Source organism: Saccopteryx bilineata, chromosome 1 (assembly GCF_036850765.1).
Source record: "Saccopteryx bilineata isolate mSacBil1 chromosome 1, mSacBil1_pri_phased_curated, whole genome shotgun sequence".
NCBI classification, from domain to species: Eukaryota; Metazoa; Chordata; class Mammalia; order Chiroptera; family Emballonuridae; genus Saccopteryx; species Saccopteryx bilineata.
Window position 1 is genome coordinate 228,585,851 of NC_089490.1, and position 22,234 is coordinate 228,608,084.

At 46.1% G+C, this 22,234-nt stretch overlaps 1 protein-coding gene across 1 annotated transcript; it reads right to left on the minus strand.

Annotated features, from left to right (window-relative positions):
• Positions 1-16,854: 16,854 nt before the first annotated feature.
• Positions 16,855-18,690, minus strand: CCDC185 (coiled-coil domain containing 185). Its single transcript, XM_066252728.1, has one exon. The coding sequence runs from the start codon at positions 18,688-18,690 to the stop codon at positions 16,855-16,857; it is 1,836 nt and encodes a 611-aa protein (XP_066108825.1).
• Positions 18,691-22,234: the final 3,544 nt, after the last annotated feature.

Here is a 22,234-nt window from a genome sequence, read left to right on the forward strand (position 1 = left end):
TAATCAAAGTTTTAACAGTCCCCCTTGGGACACACGTTGTAGCAAATGGCAGACTAATATCTCAGTTCTCAGCAGGATAGAATTTCCCCCTCACCATTAGTCAAAATCTGTATAATTTGATTTCTTCAAATTGTACTTTAAGGGTGAGATGGTTCTCTCTAAATCCAGCTGCTTTATCTTTTTTTCTTTCATTGACAAATATAATATCTCACGATAATGTGGATAGATTTAGAATGCAATCAAACTTGATCAGATTGGGTATTTCTAGATAATAATGAAGCTTTCCCTTAAGCCTACACAGACGTTCTTCTATTGGTCTTCAATCACTTTTAGGATTCCTATATTAGTCCTGATTAATATCGCTGGTAAATCACATTAACCCCACTTATCCAAAGTGAGATTTTTTTTTTTGCTTTGAATTCATAAACTTTGTCCATACACATTCGTATGTTTTCTTGCTGCTTTTATACTTTTCAATTCATTTCCATCAGATAGATGCTCGACAACTGTTAATTAAATAAACCACTTAAAAAGTCATGAATTATTCTTTAATATATCTCCATACTATGAACAGTTTATAAACAAATATTTAATTCTTCCTTTTGTTCATAAATCCTGACACAATTCTTTCCCTGGCCAGCCAATACACATCAGTTTGGAGCAGCAGAAATGGGTATTATGCTACCATTTATTTAAAGCTTAAAACAGACGGGACTGTGTAGCTTGAATTTCATTAGATTCACCATGTTTATGGTATCATTCTGTATAAAATTCACATCTACAGGTAAACTACAGGTAAATAAAAGCCTTTGCCTTTTCCTGACTTTGCAGTTATACCAATAAGACACAAGCATGCATAGTATTTGGATAATATTTGTCTTAGTGCTTTCATTTGTCACTTTGACTATTTCATTGCCTATGCTTTGTTTTGGAACTTTTTTGCAATCAACATACAAAGATCAATTGCATTTCTAAACCCTAATAATAAACTATCAGGGGAAAAAATAAGAAAATCCCATTTACAATATCATCAAAACCAATAAAATGCTTAGGGATAAATTTTTTCTTTTTTTCCTGAAGCTGGAAATGGGGAGAGACAGTCAGACAGACTCCTGCATGCGCCCGACAGGGATCCACCCAGCACGCCCACCAGGGGGTGATGCTCTGCCCCTCCCGGGTGTCGCTCTGTTGCAACCAGAGCCACTCTAGCGCCTGGGGCAGAGGCCAAGGAGCCATCCCCAGCACCCGGGCCATCTTTGCTCCAATGGAGCCTCGACTGCGGGAGGGGAAGAGAGAGACAGAGAGGAAGGAGGGGGGGGAGTGGAGAAGCAAATGGGCGCTTCTCCTGTGTGCCCTGGCCGGGAATCGAACCCGGGACTTCTGCACGCCAGGCCAATGCTCTACCACTGAGCCAACCGGCCAGGGCTGCTTAGGGATAAATTTAATCAAGAAGGTGAAATATCTGTGCACTGAAAACTTTAAAACTTTGAAAAAATATTGAAAAAGACACAAATAAAAGGAAAGGTATTTTGCGTTCTTGATGAGAAGAATTAATATTAAAATGTCTCTACCACCCAAAGCAATCTACAGTGTCAACGCAATTCCTATCAAAATTACAATGACACTATTCACAGAAATAGAAAACCAATCCTAAAATTTGAAATCACTAAAGACCCCAAATAGTCAAAGCAATCTTGAGAAAGAAGAATGAAGCTGAATGCATCATATTTTTTTATTTTTTTTAAGATAAAAAAATTGTTGGCCCTGGCTGGTTGGCTCAGCGGTAGAGCGTCGGCCTGGCGTGCGGAGCACCCGGGTTCAATTCCCGGCCAGGGCACATAAGAGATGCACCCATTTGCTTCTCCATCCCCCTCCCTCATTCCTCTCTGTCTCTCTCTTCCCCTCCCGCAGCCAAGGCTCCACTGGAGCAGGGATGGCCCGGTCGCTGGGGATGGCTCCTTGGCCTCTGCCCCAGGCACTAGAGTGGCTCTGGTCTCGGCAGAGCGTTGCCCCTGGTGGGCGTGCCGGGTGGATCCCGGTCGGGCGCATGCGGGAGTCTGTCTGACTGTCTCTCCCCGTTTCCAGCTTCAGAAAAATACAAAAAAAAAAAATTGTTCATTTTAGAAAAGAGAGACAGAGAGAGAAAAGGGAGAGAGAAGGGGAGAGAGGAGTAGGAAGCATCAATTCCCATATGTGCCTTGACCAGGCAAGCCCAGGGTTTCAAATCGGCTATCTCAGTGTTCCAGGTCGATGCTTTATCCACTGTGCCACCACAGGTCAGGCCATTCCTTGATTTCAAACTGTGTTATGAGTTATAGTCATCAGAATAGTATGGAACCAACGTAAGAACAGATACATAGGCCAATGGAACAGAAGAGACCAAAAACAAACCCACACATTTATGGTCAACTACATCTTTACAAGGACTCGAACTCCCCTGGATTCCACATCAGTGAATGTTGTGGGGTTCTCTGCTCTGAAAACTGGGGGAAGTCTATGGCTACTTGGGGGCTGTTGAGGTCCTCTGCAGAGCAGACCACTGGGGACCACAGTGGCACCAACCACATGTCTGATACCTAATAGTGTCCCCTTTCTTCTTTGTTCCTAGCTATCTCCAGATGTTTCAGCCAAGCAATGCTGAACGATAGTCTCCATTTTTCACTCCCCTGTGTTACGATAAGTTCCTCAGTGGACTCTCAGGCCCTACAGAATTATTTTTATTGGTGGACTGCTATCTAATCACTTTTGTGGGGGAATGAAGTCTAGTACCTCCTACTCCACCATCTTGCTGATACTATTCTCTCATTTGCCCGTTTTTTAAAAGTTTGTTGTTGCTGAGTTGTAGAAGTTCTTTATATATTCAGATTATTAACCTCTGATCAGGTATATGTTTGACAATGTCCTGTGGGTTGCCTTTGGATTCTGTTGATTATGCCCTCGGATGGAAATTTTTAATTTTGATGTAATCCAATTTATCTATTTTTACTTAAAAAATTTTTTTATTTAGCAAGAGGATGGGAGGCAGAGACAGACTCCCACATGCACCCCGACCGGGATCCACCCAGCAACCCCACCAGGGACAATGCTTTGACCAGCTGGGGTCCTTGCTTTGTTGCAACCTGAACCATTTTTTAGTGCCTGAGGCGGAAACCATGGAGCCATCCTAAGGGCTTGGGGCCAACTGGCTCCAATCAAGCCATGGCTGCAGGAGGGGAGGAGAAGAGAGAGAAGGAGAGAGAGGAGAGAGGGGGAGGGGTGGAGAAGCAGATGGGCACTTTGGGAATCGAGCCCAGGACTTCCACATGCTGGGCCAACACTCTACCATTGAGCCAACCGGTCAGGGCAATATTTTTACTATTATTGTCTGTGTTTTAGTGTCATTGCTTCACTTTGAGAATGTGAATAGGACAAGACTGAGGAGAAAAATGAATGATCATATAATTTAATCCACATTTGAGGGAATTCACATTTTAGTGCCTCATATGTGACTTTAATATATATTTTTTAAACTACAGTTCTGCTTATAGATCTGATGGGCTCTGTCTGTCTGCACTGCAGGGGCACACTGATCAGACAGCTCTGTGTCAACGAGCTGAGGACACTAAGGGAAGAAGCAGTTTTGACTTTGTTTAACCGGGTTTCACCTAGAATTTTCTAAACATATTTATCATTTTATAGAACATTGTATGAGTTACTAAAGGTTCATGATAAAATCTGGAATCGTTGACTTTTCTACATTCCTGAGTTTAGAAATAACCCTTCGCTACAACAACGTTAAAAAAAAATTCTGCACAGACAACAGTATAGGGATAATAAGAAGGAAAGGGGAATTGGGGGGGGGAGAAGATGTTAAAAGAGGATAAATAGTGATAGAAGAGACGACTTGGGGGGGCGAACACCCAATACAATATACAGATGATATATTATAGAATTGTACACCTGTAATCTATATAATTTTATTAACCAATCTCACCCCAATAAATCCAATTAAAAATTTTAAAAAAAGAAAAAGAAAGAATTCTGATTTACACCTAGGCTCTGTGTCTGGCTCTGGATCACATGCAATTCATTGGGCCACATGCAGTAACCAATGAGACTGAGTTTAGTGGTTGTATCAATTAGCTGTTGCCACAGTTAATGCTACATAACAAACAAGTCATTTATCTTTATTAAATTTGTTCTGAATGCACACATAAAGATTTTGGCTCAGAGATAGATTTTTTTTTTTTTTTTTTTTTTTTTTTTTTTTTTTTTACAGAGAGAGAGTCAGAGAGAGGGATAGACAGGAACGGAGAGATGAGAAGCATCAATCATTAGTTTTTCGTTGCGCATTGCAAATGCCTTAGTTGTTCATTGATTGCTTTCTCATATGTGCCTTGACCGGGGGCCTTCAGCAGACTGAGTAACTCCTTGCTCGAGCCAGTCAGCTTGGGCTCAAATGGTGAACTTTTTTTTTTTTTTTTTTTTTTTTTTTTTACGGAGACAGAGAGAGAGTCAGAGAGAGGGATAGACAGACAGGAACAGAGAGATGAGAAGCATCAATCATTAGTTTTTCGTTGCTCGTTGCAACACCTTAGTTGTTCATTGATTGCTTTCTCATATGTGCCTTGACCGCGGGTCTTCAGCGGACTGAGTAATAACCCCTTGCTCGAGCCAGCAACCTTGGGTTGAAGCTGGTGAGCTTTTGCTCAAACCAGATGAGCCCGCGCTCAAGCTGGCGACCTCGGGGTCTCGAGCCTGGGCCCTTCCACATCCAGTCCAACGCTCTATCCACTGTGCCACCGCCTGGTCAGGCTCAGAGATAGATTTCTTACACTCACCACAAGATGATCACCAGCCAGAGAAAAAGTGTGGGCTGAGTCTCCAGGCCCAGCAACCCCACGCAGAGTGACACAGTGAGAGCTCTGTGTGGGTGGTTGTTTCCTTCTGTAGCCACAGGGTACAGAGAAATGAATCTTCGTGTCTATACACAGGAAAAATAAGCAGCTTTGTCCCCATTTCCTCCTGAGAAGGCCTCTTTAGAGTCTCAATGGAAGCGTCCTTACCCTAATCCTTTGATATGTAAAGAAATCTCTCTGAGGAAAAGATAAGCCTATTGTCTCCAAATTCCCAGACCTCAACTTCCCTTGAAATGTGCACATATCTCCAGAGTTAGGTAAATCTTTCCAGAATCCTCCCTCACCAGCTAATCTGTTGTAAATTGCCTTTCAGGGCTTGCTTTTAGCCCAGGAAACAAATCTCAATGAAATGTTTTTAGAAAGCACTACATGTGCAGAGCTTGGAACTGCTTTCTATACAACCATGCACCATCCCCAAAACTTAGCTTTAGAATGCTATTTATTATTTCTTGCAAGTGTACATGTCAGATGGGTGGTTCTGATCTGGGCTGTCTGAGCTTCTCAGTGGAGTTCATTGTGTAGTTGCAGTCACACGGCAGATTGGCTGGTGGTGGCCTCAGCAGGGATGTCTTGGCTCTCTGCTCTATGTAGCCTGTCATCCAGAGGTCCAGCCCAGCCTTATCTTCATAGCAAAAGCAAGGATCGGAGAAAAAGTGAAATACACAAGCCCTCTCGAAACCCAGGCTTGGATGAGGCATTCTCCCATCTGCCACGTTCTATCAGTCACAGTAAGTCCCAAGGGCAGTCCAGGCCCCAAGTGCAGAGACACAGACTTCAGCTCTTCCTGGGAGGGTCCGCAAGGGGATGGATACAGAAAGGAGTGCAGAAGTGGAGCCATTTTTACCATCCTTCTTCCACAGTGGCACTTGGGATGGCTTTCTAGTGAGACTCCAGCTGCCCGGCTTCAAAGCAGCGAGGCCACCCTGATTTCCATAATCCAGACAAGACACATTGACTCACTGCAGTCAGCATGGAACCTGGCCCCCAGCACTGCAGGGTGGGAGTGGATTATACTTCATACGTGACTCCCACTTTCCCCGTCGTAATCACGCTGCCTTCTCTCAACGTTTATGCTCCTGAAGGAAAATTAAAATGAACATCAAGGATAGCCCTAAAAGGCAAAAATAAATAAATAAAAATAAAAAAGTAAAAGGATCAAAGCTGACAAGTAGCATGAGAGAGATGTGACGCAGGAGTGGGGTGGGTGATCCGGGCCCATCCTTAATCCCTGCGGGTTTAAGGCAAGAATACAAATGGAGGCTTATGCACGAAATGTCCAAATATACAAGAGTTCTGAATTTAGCCAGAGCATTAAAGGAAATATGTTCTAGCCTCCTACCTGTTCAAATGTATCTTCATAATAGCTTGTGGTCCAGATTCGGATTTAAAACTCTCGAACACCTTGGAAGTCTATGCTGAGAGCAAGGGAGGAGTTGGCCCCAGGACCCCAGGTGCTGGCCATGGTCTGCCTCTTTCTCTTTTCACTTCTAAATGGAATCCATACTGCAGGGGGCCTTGTGTGCTAGTGTGTGCACACACATCTGTGCACACATATGAGGTTACCCTGTGAACACAGGCAAGCTCTGTTCACATCCTCTGCACACAGCTGTCCACCTTTGGCAGCTCAGATCTGGGGACATCCTATATGCAAGGTTGAGGTCACCTGGACAAGCAATGCCAGGGGCCCAGGTACTGAGAGTATGATCAAGGTCATGGTGATGGTAGCACAGGCATTGGGTGGGCTTCTTGTCCTATGGAGTGTGGTGTGGTTGGAGGCCTGGAGAGGGAACCTCTAATCACAGGGTTCAGGGCAGTGGTCCCTCTTTTCTGGTGTTAGGGTGGTCCCAGCTAGTGTGCTTAGAGTTGATTTCACTTCTTCTCTCCTTGATGACTATGTTCTCTAAGTTCTAGTCTAGTGACTAATTATGGCAGCAATGGAGTTTGGGGCAGGAAGGAGAGCAAAGCAGAAGCCAGGAAGGATCGCCTGAGTCAGAGCACCCCAGAGATGATGGTGACATTGACAGCAGCAAGCCAGCCTTGGCCAACTAGAGCTCTGGCATCTTGCTGGGACACTCACCCTTTAAAACATTCCTGTGGAGCCCGCATGCCCACACAGAAAATAAAGCCATTCCCACAAAACCAACACACCACAATCAAACCATGGACCTCATATCCAAACAAGGACTTTTACACAAATGTTTACAGCAGTTTTATTTATAATAGTTAGAAACTAAAAACAATCACTATCCATCAACCAGTGAATGAATAGACTGATCATGGCTAGTGGCATACTACCAATGGACTACTATTAAACAATAGTGATGGATAAAGTATTGATGTATACAATATCATAGGTGCATGTCAGTTACACTGAATGAAAAAAATCCAGACATAAAGAGCACATACTCAATGATTCCATATCTATAAAAGTCTAGAGAAAGCAAATTAATCCATAGTGACAGAACGCAGATTAGTAGTTGCCCAAGGATGGGGGTGGGGAATGGGGGAGGTAAGGAGTAGGAGGAAACTTTCCAGGGGTGATGGATAAGTTCATTATCTTGATTATGGTGATGGTTTCATAGTTGTGTACATGTCAACACTGATTGAATCACACACTTCAAATAAGTACAATTTATTATACCTCAATGAAGCTGTGCAAAAATAAAACTAGATAAAACAAACCATGTACCCCACACAACTTTTCCCTGAGAGTGGACCGTGATCACTTTGAGAGGAAGAAGTGAGATATTGTCATACCTGGTCTCAACTGTGTCCTTCTGAATAGGATGCTGTAGATAGATTGGGCTCCAAATGGTAGCATTTCTCCTCTCTGGGTTGAAGGAACCACTATGAGGGTTCAGGGCACCTTTGGATAGCTCAGATCCTCCTGTGACCTCCATTTTCCAGTAATCATCTCATCATCTCTTGGCAATGTTATGAAGGACTAATATAGTTCTGCTTAACTCTAATTGATGTGGCCCATTGGGAAGGCAGAGGCAAGCTTGTGTGACCTCCAGGCCATTCAGCTTTCCTCTTGGACCCCAAACCTGTCCGCAGACATGGGCTGGTGGGCCAGCACATCAGGTTAGGTAATATTTTCCCCTTGGCAAGAGTTCCCACTCAGCACGTGTTTATCTAGCTGACTGCTCCTGGCTGGTTTTGCTCTGAAACAAACATCAGTCCAGATCTAAGATGAAAACATCCAGAGTTGGCAGCCTAACGTGTCTACATCCACGTCAGCATCTCAGCTCCATTCATTGTTTCGAATAGGAAAATGAATTTCTGGTCCTGCGAATTACACCTGGCTGTATAGAGATAATGATGAATTATATGCCTTCAGAGAAGCAATCCTTTAGAGAGGGTATGCGTGTTTCATGGTATTTAAGTCACTATTTGAATGTCAAAGGAAGTGTATGTATGGGACTTTATCATAAATAATTTGACAGATTCTTATTTCTTACTCCTAAGATACCAAAGAGAGAAAAGAAATAATATGGATCCTTGGCCAGGTTGCTTCACCATATTTTTAAATCGCTACGTGGTGAGAAATGTGTGAAGGGAATGAGTTGGCAGAAAACCCCCATCAATTTTAAACGCATTGCTGTGTGGCATTTCTATGCAAAGAGGGCGCAGGGACACCCACAAATGGGCACCTGTCTTCCTGAGAATGGTAGGACAACCCTCCAAATTGTTCTGCTTGTAGAGTTGAGAATATTAGATGTGCACAGAGGGCTGAAACATGAGTGGACCTGCTGTTCGACCCACCTTTTAACCTGCCCTGTGGAGCCCAAGGCCCAGGTGTCCCACCCAGGCCTCAGTCGCCTATCCCATTTGCCCAGACAGATTTCCAGCCTTCTGTCGTGCTGGCCCTTCCCACCTGGCCTCTGTTTCTTTGTGGCCATGGAGGGTCTTCACTGGTGCCCATGAGCTTCTTCCTTTCTCCTTTGTGGTCTTGGCTACTATTTCCAATATTTCAATGAAACTCCCTCTCAGAGTGTACCGATGACTTGTTTGCGGAGCCCAGTGGTCCCTCTTGGTCCCTATCGTCCTTGGTCTGGCTGCAGCATTTGACATAAGGGTCACCACTCATTGACCTGCTATCCTCCCAACGTTTCGATAGCCCTGTACTTGGTTGGTCCACCAAAGAGAAATTTTCATCCCTGTTCTTTCTCAAACGTCCCTCACCATCTATATTGATTTATGGTGAGACTGACACAATACTATCACCTAATCTGCAGACCTTATACAGATTTCACCAGTTTTTCGGATCAAGTCCTTTAGAGCAAACATATTCAGTTCTTCTGATTCCTTAGTCTCTTTTATTTTCAAACAGTGATTGAGTGTGTCTTTCTATTCACAATATTGATATGTGTTCATAGTTTGGGCTGTTATTTTGTAGGATGTCCCACAATTTGTGTCTGCGTGATGTGTCCGCGTGACAGCGTCCAGGTCAGATGCTTGTTGGCGCTCCCTCACTCTGGGCAGCACCGTGTTCTCAGAGCCCAGAGCGGAAGGCGCGAGCTGTCATTCTGTGTCTTGACTGGGGATGTTAGCTTTGATCTTTGGGGAAGATGCAAATGAGCCATATTTCTTCAGGGCAGCTCCTTTTTCCCTTTTGGAGCGTTACTTTGTAATTAATAAGTATCTTCTGGGGAAAAACTTTGAGATTATAAATATACTCCAGATTCCACATGCTAGTTTGAGCATCTGCCAATAATTTTGGTCAGAATTCATGATAATGATGACAGCCACCAAATGCTGGTATTCTAAATCCACTGTTCCTTTTACGTGAATTTGTTGATTTCCTACTGGAAGGTAGTACTCTCTCATGCCCTCCCCCCCATTTCTGTATACATGCACGTGCGCATGGAGATATGCATGCATGCATGTATGTATGTATTCATCATCTCAGTTTTTTCCAAGAGAAACTGTCAGCATACAATTAGTCATGTTGACAAAAAATCCCAAAGTATTTCTGCTTGTAGGTGTTCTTCCTGGAGTTCTCGCTGAGAGTAAACATGTCTAGGCCTGTCTGGTGAGCTGGTGTCTGGCAGAAGGGGTCAGTTTGCAAGAACACAGGGCTCCAGTGTGGTTGGGGACTTGTGCCTGGCACCTGACAGCAAGCAGAGTGCAGAGGGTTGCAGGTGGTGGCTGAAGGAACTGTCTTGATTTATAAACAGTGAGTCTAAGAATGTGAACGACACATGTGTCTCAGTGACAAAGCAGGACTCACAGTGGGGGACAGGGTTGTTTACTTTACATATTCTGGGCTGCAGTGGCAGTATAAGGGAACAGGGACACTGCCAACCACTGTCACATAGATTTTCAGGAAGACAGGACAGAGATGAAACACCTCTGGGCTTGGTAGGAATCTCACATCTTATGTGAGCAGGTCTAGATATAAACCAATTGAAATGAAGGGGTAACTTGTGCTAGAAGCCGGCAAACAGTCCTTGGCAAATGGTCCCTGGAAAATTACACTAATTGCAGTGGAGGTGGGACTTGCTTGGATGCCAGCGCAGTGCCAAATTGGTGAGCTGTTCCATCTGCCAGCCTCCCAGGCTTGTCAACACAATTTGGTCATCTCCTGCTCTGTCATCGGTGTTTCCTGGGGGGTTTGAATGGCAGAGGAATAGCCATTCTCTCCCCTAGGTAGCCCCAAAGGACCTAACTCTGAGAGAGGCACATGCAAAGGGTGACAGATGCAGCAGAAGCTCTGTTCACAGGGGAACCCCCAGGCAGGAAGCAAAGGAGGCACACTTCCAGTAGGAGGTGTCTGCCCCAGGCCTCCCGGCTCGCTCCCAGGAAATATTCCATCCCACCTTTCAGTTTGCGGGAGTCATAGATATTATTCTGTCTGGCATATGAAGAAGTTATCGTAAAGAAAATGGGCAATGGCATTCATTTATCATCGACTCAAAGATAATGCAAGCTCCCTAAATTATACTTCAGTTGCATTTAAGTATCATGTCAAATCAAACCCCGTACGTCTGTCTTAAAGAATGAAGAAATAGGTTCTGGGTGAGGAAGCCTTAGTTTGAAATGCTGGATGCATTTCCCACTGTGGATGCTTTAGTAGTTTCCATCTGTAGGTGGCTGGTGGTGCAGGGTTTTCAACGATACAGTCTCCACGTCAGGCTTTTGAAAACATACCAAGATTTATAATGCCGGACAGCTATGCTTTTACAAATGTTACTTCTCAAGTGATTTGTTGGGGAACCTTTGAGACTATACTTCTATGGCAGGATTGGATGGTGCCCTTGGTGTCTCAGGTATCTGCCTGATCACCCAAAGGGTACCTGATCTGAGTCTCTCTTTACAGGGTGGGGACAGGGACAGTTGGCTTATCTGTGGTCCTTGTAAGCTGTATGTGTGACGGCCTCCAAACCCCGCTGTGCAGAGGTCATCCCACCTGGGTTGGGGACAGACATGGAGCTCATGGAACAGCTGTCAGAGCCCTGTCCTGACCAGCAGGGACCTTCCCACAGAATGGTTACAATTCAATTTCAGTAAATATTTATTGGCAGCCAACGGGAGAACAGATGCTTGCATATGTGAGTTCAGGAAATGCAAAACAGTACCGGCCTTCCAAAGATGGACAACCAACTTGGGCTCCAACCAACATTTTGAAAGGAAAAATGGGCCCTAGCCGGTTGGCTCAGTGGTAGAGCGTCGACCTGGCGTGCAGAAGTCCCGGGTTCGATTCCCGGCCAGGACACACAGGAGAAGTGCCCATCTGCTTCTCCACCCCTCCACCTCTCCTTCCTCTCTGTCTCTCTCTTCCCCTCCCGCAGCCAAGGCTCCATTGGAGCAAGGATGGCCCGGGCGCTGGGGATGGCTCCTTGGCCTCTGCCCCAGGCGCTAGAGTGGCTCTGGTCGCGACAGAGCGATGCCCTGGAGGGGCAGAGCATTGCCCCCTGGTGGGCAGAGTGTCGCCCCCTGGTGGGCGTGCTGGGTGGATCCTGGTCGGGCGCATGCGGGAGTCTGTCTGACTGTCTCTCCCCATTTCCAGCTTCAGAAAAATACAAAAAAAAAAAAAAAAAAAAAAAAAAGGAAAAATGGTTGAAAGTGAACAGAGCCTGGGGCTGGGATTACTTGATGTGTGTTTGGGCCTTGATCCTGTCACTTATGGGTTTTGAGGCCTCGGGCATGCTGCTTGACCTCTGAGCATGTCACAGCTTCCGTGTGTTCATCCTACACGGAGAATAAAAATTCCTATCGCACAGGTTTCTTGTGAAGATTGATGGGAGACTGGACACTAGCACTCAGGGTGGAACGTGGCCCACAATAAGAGCTCAGTGAACAATAGCTAGTTTGGAAGTTTTCCGGCGTACTGTGTACGTTACCTATGCAGCATCCCACCAAACTGTGAGCAGGGGGTTATTATACCCCATTTACAGATGTGGAAGCTCAAGGTAGAGAGACAAGGGGCTGGCTGGTAGTCAGCAGTTAATCAGAAGTGGGAATGCGCTTAACCAGCTACAGGTCTGACACTATCTCCATCCTGGCAAGATAGGTCCTTTTGTTGCCGTGACCATTGATGGAGAAGAAATATCCTGGCATCTTATCCAACACACCGCTGCTAACCATGGTTCCTCACCTTCGCATTATCCTTTTAGCTTTCCAAAGTGCTTTCACCTCTCTCACCATCAGCGCCCTGTGATCCCAAGAGAATCCTTTTTGTTCAACCTGCAACGTCACTTCCACTAGGACTTTTTCTGCCTGCAAGACTAAAGGACGGCAGAGTGGATGCTCTGGACCATGTCTTCTTTAGCCTGTGCACAGAGAGCATGGCTTTCTCCCAGTTTTATTGTGGGCTTCGTGCACCACTCCTAACCCAGTGCAACCCACTTCCAGTTCCTTCCTGCTTCATGTCAGGAACTAGGGGAGTGTTTCCTATTTTCCTCACTGCTGTAAATGCCTGAGACCCATGCTGGCATGCAGCATAAGTCACATTGTAGGATGCTTGGACCAATAGCTTCTTCCCGTGTCCTTTGAAGTGTGTTTATGTGTGGGTGTGTATGCTTGCTGCTTCCCCAAATGCCCTGTCAAATGAATGAAGCTTAGTGAACACTAATTGGTAGAGCTCTGCGGAGCTCTGGCAGTTCATGTTCATGGCCCCCTCCCAGAAGACCAGGTGTTGGTCCTCCCCGGTCCCCTCTCCATCTCTTTCAATGTGGCTCCAGGGTACTCCCATTTCTATAGTTTATATTAAATAGGCACATTATATTCCTTCTCTCTTTCAAACGCTGAGCACAACTAAGTATTCTAGAAACACTTTGCCAAAACAACCTTGTATAAAAACTGTACAATTCAAAATCTATTTTAGAGACTTTCATGAGCAGCAGGAAATTTAGGGGAGGGGGCTGTATTCTTCTCATGAGAGATGCCTGTCCACCCACGGGCTGGGGTAAGGTGGGAGGCTGCCTGATGATCCCCTAAGTGGTGTGAGAAGGCTTTCCAAACACAGCTGCTATCAGAATGCACGTCAATGCCCCAACTCTGATCATAAAGTCAAGAAGGAAGGGTCTGTCTGGCTGGTTCTGAGATTTGTAAGAAGCCCAGTAAAGCAAGCAGTTGAATTTGTATCTCAGGCCTTCCCCTTGCAGAATTTACTATTTGAAATCAGTGAGTGTGACCTTAGCAGGAGTTTCAGTGACAAAGCAACATCAGTGCGGGCTGAACGGGACATATCTGGGGTGTAGAAAGTCCCCAAAGCAGCTTTGGAGATAATGTCTTGCAATTTCAGCCATCTACTGAATGAAAACTCTATTTATTTTACCCCCTCCATCCCCAGGGAATCACTAGGCTCCTGGCGGACGGGTTATGAAGAGGTAACAACCATAATGCCCATTTTCCAGACCTTTCTGAGCCACAGAATTCACATACATGACCTTGTTCACAGCATTCCAGAAGGACAAGGACCATTATTATGCCCATTTTCCAGTGAAGGAAACTGAGTCTCACAGCTGGTGAATGGCAGAGCCAGAGTTTACGCTCAACACTGATTGACTCTACATCCCATGTTTTACTCCATGACTGCCTGCTGCGTCTCTGTACCCCTTCCAGCCATGAGCCCCCACCAAGGGAAACAAACCACTGTCCTGACTTACACAGCAGAGATTAGTCGTGCCTGTATTTGTACTTATATAAATGGAATCATGCAGTGTGTGCTTTTGGGTGCCTGGGTCCTTTCACTCAACATCAAGTTGGTGAGATTCACCCATTTTGTTAGTATGGCTGCTGAGCATTGGGTGACCAAGCCCTGATTTATTTATCCATTTTGCCATTGATGGATGTTGAATTGCTCTGGTTCTTGCCTATTACCAAAACAAACAAACAAACAAAATCTCTATTGTGAACATATAAGCTTTGATAGTGGTAATAAATACTCTATAAGAATGATCATTATCATCTGTGAATAGTGAGCGTTTTGAGGGCTTTCTCCCCTTTCCAAACTTTGTACCTTTTGTTTTTCTTTTTCCTTTCTGACACCGTTCCACCATTAAAAATAATGTTTGCTGTAGGTTTTTGGTAGACTCTCCTTATCAGATTAAGGAAATACCTTTCTATTCTGAGCTAGTTCAATTTAAAAAAATTATAAATAGGTATTTTGAATTTCATCAAATATGTTTTCTTCATCCATTGAAATAACCACATTGTTTTGCTCTTGTGATATGCAAATGTAGCAAATGATAATTACAGATCTTTTGAAGTTAAACTTTATATTTCTGGAATTAATCCAGCTTAGTCACGATATGTTACCTTTTTTCATAAAGTACAGGATTCATTTTGCTAATATTTGTGTAGCACAACTGCCTTTATGTTCATGAATGAGGTTTTCCTATGATTTTTCTTATAACATTTTTCGAGTTTTAGTATCAAAGGTAAAGTGAACTCAGAATAAGTTGGGAATTTTTTCTTCTTTTCTCAAATGATTTGTGTAAGAGAAATCATTTGTAGCAACAACATGGTTGGACCTTGAGAATATTATGCTAAACAAAAAAAATCAGAAAAAGCTGAAAATCATATGATTTTACTCATATGTGGTATGTAAAACAGAAACTCATAGACACAGACAACAGTACGGTGGTTACCAGAGAGAAGGGTGTGGGGGAGAGGTAGTAAAGGGTAAAGGGGGCTAAATATATGGTGATGGGAGATGTTTTGATTTTGGGTGGTGGGCACACAATGCATATACAGACCACGTATCATAGAAATGTACACTTGAAACCTATATGATCTTATTAACCAATGTCAAATGATTTGTGTAAGAAATGAATTTAATAAAGAAAAATATGAGAATGGGACTCTCACACTGACCTCTGGAAAAAATCCTTTGCTAGGTAACCTTTCATATCATTCCAAGAATACTAATGTGACAAAAATCTTCCAATGGGGCTTATGCTAGTTCTTTTTCTTTTAAAGGAAAATGTTATATTAGGGACGCTAAAAAAAAAAACCTTTAGGAGCTTTTGTTGGAGACTTTGAGATGTGACGAGTTAAATTCTACTTGGCTTGTGGCTCCTTATTTTAAAATGTCACAGTCCTGGATCATGTGTGCATAGTCATCATTCAGAGCCTAGTCAGGTTAATTAGACACAATGTTGGCAGATATAATGACATCACAGACCTCCAGCCAAAGAAAAAGAGGAGAAATGGGGGATGGGGTATAGAAGGATTCTAATAGATTTTTGTTCTGAAGGACTGGATAGTACTGACCAAAGGGGGGGGGGGAATAAAGAGCAAAAGACTGCAGTGAGCTCTCCAATAGTGTGTCCGTGGTAGAGTGGTCAAGCTGTAGTGCTAAAGAAATTATAAATATTTTCTGTCCATGCAGGGAGGGAAGACCAAAGAGGCTCACCATCTGGAAGGACCTAGAGAGAGCCATTTCCAAAAACATTTCACAGAACACCAATTCTATGGAATGATCTGAGAAAAAATAGAGGGGTCCATGATTTGTGAAAAACACTAGCTTGAACAGGTTCTTTCTTTCTTTCTTTCTTTCTTTCTTTCTTTCTTTCTTTCTTTCTTTCTTTCAAGTGAAAGTGGGGAGGCAGAGTGACAGACTCCTGCATGCGCCCTGACTGGGATCCATCGGGCAAGCCCCCTACATGGGCAATGCTCTGCCCATCTGGGGACGCTGCTCCATTGCTTGGCAACCGAGTTCTTCTAAGTGCATGAGGCTAGGCCATGGAGCCATCCTCAGTGCCCTGGGCCAGCTTGCTCCAAGCTAGCCATGGCTGTGGGAGGCAAAGAGAGAGATAGAGATAGAGATAGAGATAGAGATAGAGAGAAGGGAGAGGGGGAGGGGTGGAAAAGCAAATGGTCACTTCTCCTGTGTGCCCTGACCAGGAATCCAACTGGGACATCCATATGTGGGCTGATGCTCTACCAGTGAGCCAATGGGCCAGGACAAGTTAGTTTCTTTACTGCAGGCCTTTTCAGAGCCTTTAAAATTTTTGTGTGCATTATAAACTCCTAAGAGGGATGCAGTATGCAGGGTTCTCAAATCTGTTTAAAGAACATCCTTCCAAAAAACACACATACTTTTTTTTCTCCCTTGGGGATTTCTTATGACAGGTTCTTTACATTTCACCCTTTCATAAATTCTGGGAGAGGAAACAACATGACACAGAAATATTTCTCGTGCTGTAGAGTTTTCTCTGGTTCCTCCAAGATGTGCCTGATGGGTGCCTCTAAAATTACTTGAGAGCTAAATTAATATATTCTATTTAAATCAAAATTTACAAAAGCAAGTAATTCTCTTACAATCCCCAAACTTCTATTCCCAAGTTTCTCAGCTATCCAAATGAATCAATAAACTAGTCCATGAGAGGAAATTGCAGCTATTTTATAAGTTTTTAAAAATCAGTGCTCACTTATGATCAGATTATAAAATGATTCACGTCGCTACATCTCCCGCCTGGGCTGTAAGCTATTTGTTGTCGGGGTCTCAGTAGCTGGCTCTATGCTGACCGGCGTGGAGCTGGACCTCCCCCTCCAGCCCATCAAAGAAGCTGTTGGCAAGCTCTCTCGTGTTGTCTCTCCTGGAGGTCTTGGAGATCTTTTGGAAGTCCTCGAAGGTGGCCTCTTTCTCTCGGGACATCTGCTCCATCCTCTGCTCCTTTTTCCTAATAGCGTCCTTGATGCCCTCGATGTGGCACTTTTCCTCCTTCTCGGCTTTCAGCTTTAGGATATGATGGTTCTTCTCCCGCAGGATGTTGAGCTCTCGAACGTGCTGCACTTTGTCCCTGATGTTCTTATGCATGTTACTCCTGGCCTGCCGGATCTTCTGGTCTGTCAGCTCCATCAGCAGCTGCTTGTGCATCTTCCTCTGCTCCTCCGACTCTTCCGCTTGCAGCTTGACCTGCTGGTACTGCTCCCCCTCCCGCCGGGCCTTGTCCCTCAGCTCCCGCTGACGTTCCTTCATCAGGCCTCGCTGGATCTCTTGGGCTCGCTGGGAGCTCTGTTCCAAGGACAGCTTCCGGAGGAGCTCCTCAGCCTTTGTCTGGCAATCCTTGAGCATCTTCCGGGCCTCATAATTGACGACGGAGCTGAGACGGGCGTCCTGGACCTTCTTCTGGCCCTCCGTGGTGGACAGCTGCTTCTTGTGACAGGCCTGCTCCAGCCTCTGGTCCTGCAGCGTCTTCTCCTGCCCCTGCTCCGTCTCCTGCAGGCGCTGCACCTGGCCTTGCTTCCTAAGCTTGGCCTCGGGGCGAGTCCTCTCCAGTTTGTGCTGATACAGGGTCTCCAGGTCCTCCAGTGGCGCCTTCCCCTGGCTCTCCTGCTGGACCATGTCCTTGGCTTGGTTGTCCCGCGGCCGAGGGACACGCTGCTCCCGGCTTGGGCGAGGCTTGCGCTGCTCCTTCTCCGGCTGCCACTGGGCGCGGCTCTGCTGCAGGAGCAGCTTGCGCTCCCTCTCCAGGGTCATCTGCACCTTCTGGTCGGAGCGCTTGAGCTCCTCCCAGGCTACGGCGGCCTGCTGCTGCAGCTCCCGCATCCTCTGCGCCTTCTTGAGCCGGGTCAGCACCAGGGCTACAATCTTCTGGTCCCTGGAGGACATCACGGCCTCTTCCAGCTTGTTTTTGAGGAGCTGGGTGTGCTGGCTCTCCTTGCTGGAGACTGCCGGCTGAAAGTACTGGCTGGCTAACGGCTCCGCCATATCACTACAGTTCCATTTCGGGGTGTACACGCGAGCAGACAGCGTCCTGAACTCTTGGGAGGGTGACGATTTCTCCGTGGGAACTGAAGAGAGGGACCAGCGATCTAGGCTTCTGCAGATGGGCACTGCCCACGGGTCTCCGCTCTGCCCTTTTTCTGCCCCGATCGTTCCGCTTAGGGGGGTGTAAGCGCCCTCAGGGTACGGTGGGGGTGAGTCGCCCTGGGCTGGAGGGTAGTGCTGGCAGGCCGGGCTGTGCCGCCTGTCCCCCTGCGGTTGGGGCTGGGTCCTTGGCTCCCCCCAGGCATCTTTCAGGCGCCAGCTGCGGGGCCTGTGCTTCCTGGCGCTGTCCGAGGGCCTCTGGGCCACGTCGCTCAGGCTGCGACTTTCCCGCGGTGAGTCGGGGGACCGGTGCCGGCGAGGCCGCGCAATGGGAGAGCAGCGTGGGGGCCGCCAGGGAGCCGCGGCCTCGTTCCCCTCGCGGAGAGTCCCAGCCCAGGAGCCCCGCGACGGCTGGGTCTGCGCCCCGGGCCCGCGCAGCCGTGCGGAGCTTGCGCGCTCTCCGGGGGCTGGCAGGGGATTCCAGAAGTCCCGGTAGGGCCTAGAGGAGAAGCGGCTGCAGCTGTCCATGCTCCCTCCCCACGCACCCAGCGTCTGAATCAGGGTCCCGGGGCCTCCAGGGGGCGCTGCCGAGACCCGCTCTGTCTTCCGATCCCTGGGCGCTTGTGACGCTCCGGCTACTTCACAATGCTTCTGGCGCCACTCGGTCTTGCGGCTTTCGACCGTCACCCACCTCGGGCCCCCTAGAACTCAGCACCTCGAGGTGGGGGTAGTGGGGGGCAGGAGGCTGAGAGAGGGCTCAGGGGATAGGGGGGCTGTAGGAAATCAGGAGTGAACCGTAAAGCTGAGGTGCATAGTAAACCACCACCATTAATCTAGGCAGGGATTTGATCTTGTATGTGTACATCTGAAATGGCAGAGTCTTAAAAGAAAGTGGTGAAGGCATCACCTGCAGACTGGAAGGTGTGAGGAAGAGTCCAGGTGCAGTGGCAGGGAATGGGTGGAGTGAGGAGTCTTCTGAGCCATCCTTCAGTGACCTTGGGTCGCCATTCCCACCTCTGTGCTCTTCTACAGAGTATGCAAATTAAGTGGCCGGGGAAGCACATTCATGGAACACATCACACTTTTTGCCATTTTAAGCCCCAAGTATGTTTTGTTTACTTGTTTAAACTTTAAAACAGGAGAAAGACCAGTTTATTTCCCCCTTAATGTGGCAATTACTACTTTTGTTAAAATATGTATGAACATTTCTGAAACAGCATCATTGAACAACATGCTGGAACCATATTAATTGATTTTTGTCTTTTTTCTCCAATTTTGTGGGATTTTTTCCTTGTGGAGGAACCGTGGGCTAAAGGCAAAAGCATTAGATTGGAATCTCTGTCACTTTCCACCTATGTGGTCTTGGGCAAGTTACCTACCTCTCCAGACCCTCGTTCTGGAAAAGTAGAGTGGGGGAAGGGCTGTGGTCACCCCAGCGCTGCAGGGTTGTCCCAAAGGCCAGGTGAAATTATATATCAAGAGCTAGTCAGCTTATTGCATTTAACAAATATTTTGATGTTCTACGAAGCTTCAGTTAAAAATTTTAAGACTTGGCCTGACCTGTGGTGGCGCAGTGGATAAAGCGTCGACCTGGAAATGCTGAGGTCGCCGGTTCAAAACCCTGGGCTTGCCTGGTCAAGGCACATATGGGAGTTGATGCTTCCAGCTCCTCCCCCCTTCTCTCTCTGTCTCTTCTCTCTGCCTCTCTCTGTCTCTCCCTCTCCTCTCTAAAATGAATAAATTAAAAAAAAAAGAAAGAAAAAAATTTTAAGACTTAACACATGGGTTTATGAAAATTCCTATAGATTTCTAATTTAAGACAAAAAGAATGGAATTAAGGTAATCCTAAAACAGTTTGGGTAATGCGTAGCATGCTAGGGAGGGGCAATCTTCACACCCTGTCATGTTCTGTCCTATGGATCTTGGCTATATCTCTTCCCTTCTCTGAGGTGTAAGGTGGAAACAGTTCCAGATGACATTCTCCAAATAGGGTCACTCCTTAAAGAAGAAAAATAAGTATTTACTCACCCTGGTGGTCTTCAGTCACACCTCCTTGGAGAGCCATAGCTAGGGGGAACAGTACAATTGACAACATTTCCTTAGGGCAGATCTGACACTGGCCATGTTAACTGATTTTCCCTAAAGTCACTGGGTCAGTGACAGGACTTTTGACTTCAAATTCACTTCTCTTTCCATGACATCATGCCATCTCTCAGGAAAGCACTTAGTATTGACACATGTATATGGATTGAATGTTTGTGTGTCCCCCACCCTGCTAAGTTCATACGTTGAAACCTTACCCTCAATGCATTGGTGTTTGGAGGTGGAGCCTTTGGTGGGTAATTAGGTTTAGATGAGGTCATGATGAGATTAGTGTCCTTTTAGGAAGAGAAAGGGACCAGACTTCCCCTCTCTGCCATGTGAGGACACAACCATAATGTAGGTGGCTGTAAGCCAGTGAGCAGGCCCTTACCAGAACTGACTGTGCCAGCACCTTGACCTTGGACTTCCCAGCCTCCAGACTGAGAAATAAACATCTCTTGTTTAACCACCTAGTCTATGGTGTTTTGTTATAGCAGTCTGAGCTGCCTACAATGATATGCTTTTAAGAAAATTATGGCCAGATGTACACTGAAGGGTCATGGCAGCCATGTCCTTGAAGTCAGGTGGTAGCTCAGAGTGGCTGAGCCCACCCCAGGGCCCACTCTGCCTGGATGGAATTTCCTGTGCAGTCTTTGGCACATCTATAACTGAGGATAAGCGGTTTCTATCCTAGAGTCCTACTGGCACCACTCACACCATTCTTAGGGAAATTATTTTGTGATTTGTAATTTTTATGAGGAGGCACCGTTTTTGGGTTTTTTAAAATTAAATTTGGAATGGAATCATTTAACTTTAAGTTAGAAACTATCTAGGCATGAACTGAGTTGTGTTGTTCCCTGAGGATCGTATCTCAAATTACAGCTTTGTGAAACATTTTGCACATCCAAATGTGACTCTGGCCACTTCCTGTCACAGAGAAGCCTTTCCTGCCTCGGAGGAAGGCACATCCATCTGAGAGGAGTCCAGGTGTGTGCACAGCCAGGCTGTGGAATCAGAGGGGAGAGGGCCAAGCTGGAGTGGGCGGGGCTGGGGACTTCAGGGCAGGTTCTGAGGTCTCTGTCTCTCTCTGCTTCTGTCCCTGTCTCTCTGCCACCAGAACAGCTCAGATTTTATCTGTTTTATATCCTGGGGCTCCCAGTAACATCTCATTGAAAAAATTTGGGGTTCTACTTATAAAAACACAGAAATCTACTATGTAGACAGTGAGGGGTCAGGTCAATGAAAGTCTTGAAACCAAAAAAGTGACCTGATTGGATCTATATTTTAGAAAGCTAACCCTGGCAGCAGTATGGAGGATAAATTGGGGGAAAGAGGCAAGGGGGGCGGCAATTGGAAACAGTAGACCAGTTAGGAGGCTGGTTCAGTAATCCCTGCAGCAAGCAGGAAGTGTAAACCTGGACAGTGACAAGGGACTGGGAGAAGTAGATTCAATGGACAGTTCAAAGGTCAAGAGGCCAATGCTGAAGAGCTGGAGAAAGAGGGTTTCTAACCTGAGGATGGAGGCAGATGACGAGTGACCATAACAAGATGTCTCAATCTAGGTGACATTGAAAAGTAATCTTAGGAGTCAGGTGAAAGAAGCTATAATAACATGCAAAGGACTCACAGCACAGCAGACAGTCTCTGGAAGAGACTGAGAAACCAGAAAGAGACCCTCTGCCTCTGAAGGACTAGTTGGAGGAGGCTCCAGGTGAGCAGGGAAGGTCTTTGTCACCTGCATCTTAGCGTCTGATTAAGGCCCCTGGGAGGATTCCAGCTGGAAAGCCACATCAGCTCCCTCAGGAGGCAGATGAAAAAGATGTTTTGCAAATATAAACTGTGACTCATTCCCTTGATACTAAGCCTCCTTCTTATTTGGCAGAACAATCCTCAGTGTATTTCACTGGAGGCCCCAGAATTTGGGCCTTCTGCCAAATGAAGACCTGGGCCTCTTATCTTCATTCTGGAAACTTGGAAAAGATGGCAAAAT